The sequence below is a fragment of the Lactuca saligna genome, chromosome 7, assembly GCF_052625555.1.
Source record: "Lactuca saligna cultivar CGN05327 chromosome 7, ASM5262555v1, whole genome shotgun sequence".
NCBI classification, from domain to species: domain Eukaryota; kingdom Viridiplantae; phylum Streptophyta; class Magnoliopsida; order Asterales; family Asteraceae; genus Lactuca; species Lactuca saligna.
The window spans coordinates 176,231,788-176,243,192 of record NC_136423.1 but is presented as its reverse complement, the minus strand read 5'-3'; the positions used below and the strand labels follow the sequence as shown (position 1 = coordinate 176,243,192).

At 36.9% G+C, this 11,405-nt stretch overlaps 1 protein-coding gene across 2 annotated transcripts; it reads right to left on the bottom strand.

Moving 5' to 3' along the window:
* Positions 1 to 311: 311 nt before the first annotated feature.
* On the bottom strand, positions 312 to 8,633 carry LOC145004479 (amino-terminal region of chorein). Of its 2 annotated transcripts, XM_078963408.1 has the most exons (19): positions 8,277 to 8,633; positions 7,996 to 8,084; positions 7,750 to 7,859; positions 7,600 to 7,654; positions 6,741 to 6,829; positions 6,550 to 6,616; positions 6,404 to 6,466; positions 6,128 to 6,280; positions 5,955 to 6,048; positions 5,798 to 5,877; positions 5,643 to 5,718; positions 4,597 to 4,640; positions 4,431 to 4,498; positions 4,251 to 4,336; positions 3,998 to 4,155; positions 2,185 to 3,654; positions 1,486 to 1,683; positions 1,231 to 1,387; positions 312 to 892 (listed from the first exon to the last, which is right to left on the bottom strand). In XM_078963408.1, the coding sequence occupies exons 1-19, from the start codon at positions 8,386 to 8,388 to the stop codon at positions 600 to 602; spliced, it is 3,462 nt and encodes a 1,153-aa protein (XP_078819534.1). In that variant the 5' UTR covers positions 8,389 to 8,633; the 3' UTR covers positions 312 to 599. The 2 variants fall into 2 exon arrangements, with proteins under 2 accessions (XP_078819534.1, XP_078819535.1); XM_078963409.1 differs by lacking the exons at positions 7,750 to 7,859; positions 7,996 to 8,084; positions 8,277 to 8,633 and adding an exon at positions 7,074 to 7,125 and having other exon boundaries at positions 7,600 to 7,644.
* Positions 8,634 to 11,405: the final 2,772 nt, after the last annotated feature.

Here is an 11,405-nt window from a genome sequence, read left to right as displayed (position 1 = left end):
TAAAACCCGATAAACCTTAGGGATTGAATCGACCAACCCTAGAAACTTTATAGGGCATTTTTGTCATTTTCCCTATATATATATATATATATATATATATATATATATATATATATATATATATATATATATATATATATATGTGTGTGTGTGTGTGTGTGTGTGTGTGACGGTAAAATCCTCATTTCATAAAATAACAAACAAATTAGATGAGCATTAAAACCATGGATCCAAACCACAACAAAACATACACAACCTATGCAAAATTGAAAGTTTAGGGACTTGAACGCCAATTTTTTGACAAACACATAGACCACATTTATAGTTTTCTCTGTATAATATAACCACATAGTAAACAACTTTATCCAGGAGCATGCAAATGCAAGCAAATATGTGTGGTGAATAAAGTGTCTTTTTTCATACAAAATTCTGGACCAGCTAACTTTGGTACATGTGCTGGTAAATAATAATAATAACAATAATAATATATGTAAACACTATTATATACACAAAAGAATGCATATATCTAGGAAGAGGGAGAGGGAGAGACCATACAACATCGAAATTGTACAACCACAGCAATAATGTAGAAGGTGGAATTAAAGTTGAGTCTGCAACTTGGCCAATAATTTCTGCATACTCTCGAGTTTCAGAGTGAGTTCTTGTACACTATGAAGGTGTGGCTTGGTGGACTCAGAACTGCTTAAGTTAGCAGCAAGAGCTGTGCAATTGGTGTGTGTATCTAATAATGCCACCTCAAGTGAACTTAAAGTTGAACCCAAGGATGTACTACGTTTGTCAGATGAAGCCAATAAGGAAGATGGACTCAAGCCAACAACACTAGAAGAACCATTACTATTTGCTGAAAAGATCTTGTCAAACCCTTCACTTCCTACAAGTTTTCAGTTGGATAAGTTCCACATCATATATGTAAGCTAATAAGGCCATGTTTCTTTGTAAAAAAAAAAAAAAGGACTTAATGGGAAATAGTGACTTTTCCCGGACTTTCTGTATTAAGTCCATGTCAACTTAATAGATTAATCTTTTTGACTTAATGATCTAAATAGGTTAAGCACTTTCTCTATTTGTCTCTTATTTTATTTTTCCACCTGATTCATCTCATGTTAGAATTGATGAATATTGCGAAAAAAGAATTTGGAATATAAAGATAAAATGGTCATTTGACTCATCCAGACATGTATTCAGACCAGAAAAGAAAGAAATATTTACCAAGATTACTTAGTTGATCCATTGCTGTCTGACCAATCGATCCTTCCAACTTCAACACACGCAAAACCCCAGCAGTTATTCGACCCATGGAATCAACTTCCGACTTGCACAGTTTAGCAACATGTTGCAACTCATCCTTGGTTACAATTGCCTCAACCTGCTCAAATTACCAAATTACCCATCCATCATCAATATACATATATATGCTCTCGATCGATTGCATAAAATATCAATTAAAGCTACAAGTAAAATTACCGGATGTTTCACAGAAAATTTCAAACTTTCCACCACCCACTTAATCACCCCATTAACACCATCATCTTCAGATAACACTATGTCAGCTTCAAGATCCACCCCACCATGTGACTCAACACTTTCCTTGTGCCCATTTGAAGGTAAGACTCCTTTATGCTGCTGCTGTGGTTTCAACGTCTTTAACCCTTCAACACCAACCTACATCAATTTGCAATTTTATATATAATATCTGTCAACAAACATCATAATTATAGTAAATAGCAAATTCGATTTTTGGTCCTTAAGTTTAGTTGGTTTTTTGTTTTTCAATTTTTTTGGTCCCTTAGAGTTGTCTCTTGCAATTTGATTCCTTATCTGAGGTTTTTGTAAAGTTTTTAGTCCCTATTCCATATAAAATGTCTATATTTTTTGGACCAAAATTGTAAGAGAACTTTTTGGGACCAAATTTGTAGATATCACCTATACTTAGAGACAAATTACATTTTTAGACCCTTGAATATAGCTGATTTTTTTCAATTTTGATCCCTAAAAGTTGTCTTGGCATTTTGGTCCTTCCTTGAGGTTTTTATAACCTTTTTGCTCCCTCAAATAAGGACGAAAACTGTAATAGAAACTTTTTGGGACCAAAAATGCAAAAACTGCCTATACTAGGTACCAAAAAATGTAATTTACTGTTACAATAATGACAAAAATACCCACCGTCACTGACTCAATAGGATGCTTCGAGTTATTCTTCCCATTTACTAAGCGACTTTTCCTGCTGTTTGCTTTAACTTTAAAACTCTCAAAAGTTGTATGCCATGATCCCTCTTCTCTATTGAAAAACAATCTTTCTGCCACGTCAGCACCCTCCAATGCAAATAACCAGTCCTTCAATTCCAGCGATACGTCCACATCATCAGGCGTACCCAACTGCAAATAACCGTTATCCTTCTCCTCTATGCTTTTATGAGATGATGGTTTGAAAAGTTTTGAAAATGGGCCCGCAGACAAACGGTCCAAACCTTCAGAAAGCCCAACCCCCGGCCCACCATCCGGTCCTAAAATCCCAAACCGGTGGAGTAGCGATTCGGTGTAATTCATCCCACCGGCTAAACGTACACCCGCGACACAAGCGGATAAACTTACACTATGACACTCTGTGTCTTGTGCGTTATATGGAATAACATGCACCATTCGTAAATTCAAAAACTGTTGATTATTCCTTCCTTTTTGCACCCAAAAAACAGGTCTTAACTTAGGGAGACAAAATTCTTTACCATTTGAATTTATTAAATTTGTCTCAAAAGTTTCAGCACAGTCCACCTGGACTTTATCCCAGCGTAAAATTGACGAAATTGCCATTGCACCACCGAGGGTTCTATGTGTAACTTCCATGAAAAGATCTTCTCCAAAAAACTGAACCAAGGGCATTATTTCTTGAATGGAAGATTCTAGAAAAGTTAGCTTTAGGTTTTTAACAGCTAAACTAACCGCAGTATCACCAGGAACTTTTTCGATTAAATTTCCATCACTTTTCACTGCTTTTTTCCGTTTACTTTTTCCAACCATGGCCATCTTCTCACTGACTAAACCAAAATATGCGTATAGATCCAATACGAAAAACAGTTGGTCAACGGAAGTGTTTGACTGATATTGTTCACACGCGATTCCCACTCTAACAACGCCACCTGGCGGTGGGACGTCTGTTAAAGGGGTCCCGTCTGCTGTTACCATTGCGACCTGAATGCAAGCGTCTTTCACTTCTACACATGTCAATTCCGAAGATTGGAGACCGGAATCGTTGATTACATTCCTGTTACGTGTTTCTAGAGATAAATTAAGAACGGAAGCGCCACCTGTCCATTTTTTCTGGCTGGCATCGATCAGTTGGCCTTTCCATAGACAGAAACACGCGGGATCTTTGTCGAGGTTGAGTAGCTTGAGGCGCAAGGAAGGTGACTCGTGAAAAAATAGGTTTTCAATATGAAGTTTTGCTCCAGTGAAGGAGTTATCAAATGAAGGATTATTAGATTTTTGATTTTCGAGTGGAATTGTGATGTCTATTCCTTTGATGTTTAGTTCAAGGGAGTTGATAGAGAAATCCAGTGAAATGTCACCGGAATTAACCATGATTCCATCAGCTAGTAAAGATGATATTCTTAGACACGACTCCTCTTGAAGATGTATCTAAAAACAAGACATAGTAAAGTAAAAAAGAACAATTCAGACAATAGCAATGCACTTGCATTTCCTTAAAAAAAAATAGCAATGTATTTTATCTTTTACTATAATAGCAACATACTTACATTTTGCTACCAATATGGGCATTGTACTTTATTTGCTACATATTGTCGTTATTGGGAAGAAATGTAAGTACGTTGCTATTATGAGTTTTAAATGATTTCTACATTGCTATCATCAGTTACATATTGCTATTATGGATAAAGAATTGCTAATATGGGTAATGAAAGTGAAGTACAATGTTAAAATTGTTTATATTTAAATTATTTTAAATGAAAATTGGAAGTACCATAAGAGGCTGGCAATCAATGACAGTTTGTGTAGAAAAGGAAGGTGGGGTGGGTGAGGGCAAAAACTGGAGGCAATGGAGGGAAATTAATGGAACACGATCGCTTAATTTCCATTGGTCGTCTCCTAATGGATATATTGGAGGACAGAAATTCTTTCCTGGTTAAATAAAAATGGGAGATATCAAATTTTATATAGTGTATGAATATGAGAATATTAATAAACAAAACGTTTTTTTTTTCTATTATTTATACCAAAATCTGGAATGCGTAGTGGTTCCTCTGCAGCACCATTCATTGATGGTTGTACTAATGCACATGGTGGTCGAGAGGAAGTGTCCCTGAATTTTATCCCAGATAAATAAAATTGTAAGGTTTTTTTTTGACAATTGTATGAAAATAACTATAAAAAAATAAACCATAGTATAGCTATACCGCAGAAATAGTCCACCTATCATGACCCGAGTTAAACATTTGGTGATTTCTCCATCAGAGAGGCTTGACTGAAAGACCAAATTGAATTTGCAATGTGAATCAGGAAGATAGAACAGAAAGAGAAACAGCAAAGAACATAATTTTTTTGAGTGTCATTGAGAGATACCCGAGAAAAGAGAAGTGACTGCATTAAAAGGTCTAACTGGAAATCTGCAAAGTAAAATTAGAATCATTAGCCAGCTATTTATTATTATGTACATCATTTTAGAGTTGAGTTGGAAATTACAAACTTCTTCCTTGTGGTTTGTCAAAAGTTACGAATTGCATCCCTTATAAGATTTTTAACCTTTTTGTCCCTAAAAAGATGTGTTTGTATCCCTTTTCTTCTCTGGCCAGTGTAAAATGACTATTTTGCACTTATCTAATATTGTTTTTAATTTTTTATTATTTGTATATTAGTTACATCATAAAAAGTATATATATCATATAAGGGCAACTTAGTCATTTTACAGTGGAGGGACGAGAAGGGATACAAATGCGTCTTTTAGGGACAAAAAGGTTAAAAATTCTGGCAAGGAACCCAATCCATGATTTGACAAACCACAGGTAAAATTTGTAATTTACTCAAGTTATTATCAGAGCTTGATAACAGTTGGATTTAGGTTGATATGAACATGTTGAAAATTTTCCAACACAACCCAATTTGCTAAAACAAACGGGGTAAGATTTTCAACCCAATCTGATCCGTTAGATAAACAGGTTGACCCGTTTACTTTTTCTTTCCAGCTATATATGATATATGTTAGAACTTAGATAAACAGGTTAGCCTGGGTTGACCCATTTAGATTTCAAACTTTACATTAAAAAAAAAAGGTTCAGACTTTGTTAAATAAGTTAGAAACCCAAATAATCTAAAAATTTAAAGAGACACATCTCAAAATTACTTGTCCAAAGTGGTAATTGGTTTAAACTTTAGAGTTTTGTAATTGTTAGATTAAAATATTAAATATAATAAAAATTGAAAATAAATATATATTTAAACAGATTGGTGGGTAGATTTCAGGGAAAAAAAATTGAACCCTAACCCAAACTATTTAGTTAAATAGGTTGAAAATCTTAACCCAACATGCTAAATTCAGGTTGTGTCGATTTTATCCAGCTCTAGTTATTCTACAATGAAGGGTTGTATATAAGTGTAAGAAGTCAACAAACCAGTATCTTTGATGCAAAAGAATATATGGTCCACCATAATGGAGACTAGCGTACGCCCTGCAGCTTCAGCTGATCGCTGCCATAAGAGAGAGTTGCTTGTAAACAATTTGCAAACTATGTAACAAGGTTAACAATTGAAGAAAAAAAAATCAAACCTCTTGAGCATTTGGATTCACGTCTCCTCTATTCAGACAAACATACAAACCCGTAAAAAAGCGAAGAAGAGCACGAAGTCCTGTTCAAGTTAAATTGTTTTATTCAAAATATGGTTCAAAACACAATAACAGATTATCAACAATGACTAAAACCAACCTGGTTCACTCAAAGCTGGGCACACGGCTTCAGTGATATGTAGTTGGAGTTCCAATCCTAATGGACTGTTAAGGTCTGTTCTTTGTATGGTAATCTGAATATAGAATCAAAGATTAGCCATATCTCAAATGCAATTCATAGATAATCAACTAAGAAGATTAAGTTTGTATTACATAAGCTTCTCCAGATATTCCTTCAAGAAACCGCTCCCCACCGAAAAAAACTCGCTTTGCACCATCATCATCTTTAAATGCACCTTCAGAAAATGCTGCAAACATATCAGGGTGAGGCAGGAGGTCGATTGATAGATGCTCCCATTCAAGCTTCTGGTAAACCAAAAAACAAGTATCATAAGTACTAATATGAGCAATTGAAGTACATCACCTAAAATATCAAAAACAGTACAAATGAACAACAGTTTGAAAAGAAATGGTAAAAGGAGAAATTACTTTGAACACGTAGATGAACTTCTTGTCATTTGAGAAGTCTCTAGCTTCCTTAAGGTTTACAGCCTGATACGAGTAATCTCCAATAAATTATTTAATGTATCAAAGAAACTAAATCATCAAACTGAATGTGGGGTTTATAAGATAACCTGCCAGTTCTCATTTGTGGTATAAAGCAAGAGGTTGCGGATAGTAATAGATGCCATTGGTGATGCCCTGGTTAGTGAGAACACATATACAGAAGAAGAAATGATAATGTGTACGCAAGTAAGCAACCAGCAGATTATCATAGAAATTAGAAAGGATATTAGTGAGAGAGATGCTTAAATTGGAAATGTACCAAGTTGCCCCTCCACGACGTCTGGCACCTCCATGAGTTTCAAGTAAAAGGTTGACAGTCCTTATTTCTAATGTCATTCCATCTGCAATCTGATAAAAACAAGTTGTCACTTGTCAGTGCTAGAATCCATGAAGTCTTACAGAAATAGTTAAGAGCTACAAAAGATGAAACCCAGATTACAAGTATGACCCAAGCTCATAAACCAGGGTTGTTAAGTGCAAAGCATAATAGTTGAATGCAAAAGCCAAGAGATTTTCAAAAAAGCTAACATACAATGAAAAATAATGTGATAGCCGTCAATATTGCAGTAAGAAAGCACAAAGGCACACGTACAATTCACTACCAGGTAGAAGAAAGTAGCTTCCTACCATTGCAAGAATGACCTCTGCAAACCAACACCCACATATTTAAAACTGGAACCTCCTTTACTATGTTGGAAATTAGAAATAAAAAGCTTCATGAAGATGGTGGCTGCAAGTCTTTATCAACTGGTTCTCAAATAGTAACATTCTCAAGATACAATATTTTGTGCAGCTCCATGTCACTAGAAGTCATTTACTTTTACTTATATTCACTTAACTTCCTATATGTTCTTCCTTTGACTGCTTCACTTAACTAGCATGGGATATGAAAACTTAACTAACACAATCAAATTGCTCCATTGAAGTGACATACTACTATTTTTTGGTTTTGCTAATCTCAGGAGTAGATGGATATTCTTTTCCCCTCTAATTAGCCATAACATTCTATGCAAGCCTATGTTCAGATATCATATTGATTCAAACTGTCTAAAAATAGAATACAATTAGCTCACAACCCCAGTAAAGAGCTACAAACTGCATTGTAAGAAGAGACTAACCTTGTCTGCAAATCCATATCCACTGCCTTTTGCAGGACTGGATGGCGTTTGTGCACTTCAAGATATAAACAGAGAGATCAGCAAGTTAGGAATTGTAGTGGTACTTTAAACAACTTTGTTGTCACTTTTTGGTTCCAAACCAATAGTTACCTGTCTGTGCTCTTATATGCATCCAAGTCATCATTTTCTTCCAATACCAAATCAAGCTTATCGATTTGCACAACAATAGGATCAACTTGTACATTGCTCAAATAAGGAAGCTTAGAAACAAATCACCAGATAAAATTAGATAGTGTACAGAAATCAAATCTAGCAGAAGATATCACTAACAGCAATCCTTCCAAAGAAATTCAGATGGCAAGTTATTAAATATAAGTTGAAGAACAAGCTACGTACTATAATTTCTAACTTCCCGACTTTCGCGGTTGTAACATTCAAAGCCGGAGGCAATCCAAGACTCGCGTGTAACGCATCACCGTTTATATCTAGCAAAATCAAATTCGTCACTCAAATTGTACCAAATTCTCGGATCGAAGCACCAAAATTACTAACACAATACCGAAATCGAAGTACCAAACCTACTAATACAACACGGAATTCTCTGATCGGAGCATCAAAAAAGCTTATACAACCTTAATACATTTGCGTCCAAATCAAGCAAGTTGCTAAATGCTAACCTAAATTTGAGAGCTGAACAGTCCGTCCTTGTAACTTGAACTGATCTCTAGTGAAGGATTTAAGCCAGTACTTAAGAGTATACTCCAGCGCCCTCGCGAGTATCGACTCCATGTATTTCTATAGGAAGAACTTCCACAGATCGGATGATACGCCGTCGACGCCGCCGGAATAGAGCGTGACAGAGCCACAGAGGTGGTTCAAAGGTGGTGAGGAATGAGGGGAAAGTGAAAAGTGAATCTCATGGATTGTGGTGATGATGAATGGGAATTAAAGGTGATGAAATGAAGTGAGAATGATGGGTTTAAAGGACGTGCGTTACGGGATCTCGGGGTGCCGTCAGCAGCTGGTATTTGACAGTCAGGAGATGGATGATCTGTCGACATCTTTGGTCTCTTGGGGGTCTAAATCACTTTTTTCATCCTACAATATTTATTTATTTTTAATTTATTTATTTTACATGTAGTAAAAAGTAAAAACTTATATTTTATGAAGATATTAAGTGTCGTGTATTTAAACCTAGCAATTTGATACACAACACGATTTACACGACACAAATACGATACGAGTTTTCCGTGTGTGTTTTAGAAATTCGTGTTTCGTGTTTATTCGTTTCTGATACGTATTTTAAATTTGTGTTTCGTGTCAAACACGAATTTACCTGTTTAGATACGTATAAGGCACGATACAAATTCGTGTTAACACGTGACACATGTATACACACACACACATATATATATATATATATATATATATATATATATATATATATATATATATATATATATATATATATTTTAGGGTTAAATTTTATATTTATAAAATACTAGGGATCGATTGCGTAAAAGTTAATAAATAGTTTATAACCCTAAATTGAATCCTAAATTGAATTGTTCGTTTCTAAAATCACTGACATGCTCTATCTCAATTTCGTTTAGCTGAGTTCTTCATCTCACGCGAATCACTATCTGAGTTCTTCATCGTCGCTCGCCATCTATCACGATTGTCGGCCGAGTCGTCCCACATCTTCGTGCTTCACAGCCTTCACAACTTCTCCAATCTTCGGTATGGAGAATCTGGTTTAAAGGGCCGCATAGGGATTGTTCGATTTCAGAAGTGCTATACGCCAAAATGGTCATGCCCTCCGGTGTTTTATGTCTGGCTTCTGTCTGTACATAGGGGTTGGAAAGTACTGTTTAAACGCTTATATAATAATAATAATAATAATAATAATAAGACTAATAATTAGTCACGGTAAAAAATCAGACTAAAATCTAGTGATAATAATACTAGGTTTCGTCGAAGGATATTATTTTAAAGTAAAAGAAGTGTTGTCCGAGTACCGAGTCACCATATTCTCAGGTGAGTGCATAGTTAATTTCATCTTACACATAGATATGAATTATTTTATATAAATGACGTGTTATGTGTGCATATTATCTGAATACTTGTTGTCTATGCTGGATGAATGATTTTATACATGTTTTAACTGATTTAAACTGTATATGTATTTTATATCTACGATAATGTTGGGGTAAAATATGGGTAGATGGAATATGAGTTTGATGATGAGTTGAGAGGTGTTATAGACCACGAGGGGAGGGTGAGAGGTGGACGTTGTGAGAAGCCTTTTCCCAAACGATGGCCCCGTCATTCAGCAGAGTACGGATGACAACCACGGACTATTCTAGACAGTCCAGTGGAACACTAGCAGGCTCGCAACCTGTAGGTGTTGTGAACGATGTGTTCACCCGGTGTACTCTAAACCTTGGCGACCATGCAGACTTGGTGCCTAAACCTTGGCGATCATGCAGACTTGATGCCTAATCCCTGGAGACTATGTAGACTTAGTGCCCGTTGTGTAAACCATGGCGATCATGCATGTAACGTCATAAATTTCAAAACCAATTTTTTTATTTTTACAATCATCAAAACATAGAGTAATAAATTTAGGTTCCAATGTAACAATTTAGTCACGACCGATTACATAACAAAGATCACAAAATGGTTTCCCCGAGTGTATGTACGATCACGCCGGCGCCTTCCCACGGTCCTCGCTAGTACCTGAAACACATAACACAACAACTGTAAGCATAAATGCTTAGTGAGTTCCCCAAAATACAACCTACGCACATACGCCTTTCTAGGCCCTGACCATCCAATCCATGTGTCTCAGGGGACTTCCGTCCCGCCTGGGTAAACCTCCGGTCCTACCCACGTCAACCTTACGGTCCATATTACCACGCCTTCCGGCCCATAACATATTGCCTTCCGGTCCATATCAAGCATATCATACATGGCACATATAACGAATAACTTATTACACATAAGGCATATATCTCATATCATATTCGCCTTCCGGTCACACAGTCAAACCCTTCCGGGTACAGTATAGTGAGAAGACTCACCTCGTATGTCTCGATAACTCGTGAACCCTGGAAATCACTCGTGCTCGAACCCCCGAGCTGTAATCCTCCTATGACATCATGAATTTATAATTATTACTTGTACCACTAAGGTTGACCATCCTTATCAAGTCAACACTGGTCGACTTGGTCAACAGTCTTTGGTCAAATTGACCGGACTCGGCGAGTGCACTGTAGTGACTCGGCGAGTCTACGCGTTTTCTCCAACTCGCAAGGATTTTCCCTTTGACTCGTCGAGTACTCCCCTGACTCGACGAGTTCCACCTGGGCATGAATCACGGGGCCACCGCGACTCAACTCGCCGAGTCGCAAGGACAACTCGGTGAGTCCCAACTCGACTCGGTCCACCTGTCAAAATCTTTCTAACTCTCTGTGACTCACTGAGTCACCCACAACTCGGCAGGACTACACACTGGGTGGTCACAAGGACAATCTTCAAGCGACTCGTCGAGTCTGTTCTTCAGACTCGGCGAGTCCATGCCATGCATCAGCTAAAACTGGCTTTTGCGGTCAGATCCGTTCCATACACACATAGATCTGGCCTTCCCAAGCTCATTTGTCACGTAAAGTCTCAGTCTTGGTCGCCATGCAACGCATACAAGGCTCATTTTGTAGAAATAACCTCTAATATGGCAACCCTAGCTTCCAACTCAAAAGAATGGACATAAAGCTTGTCATTTGGGGCCTTCTGGACCTGCTAAGGTC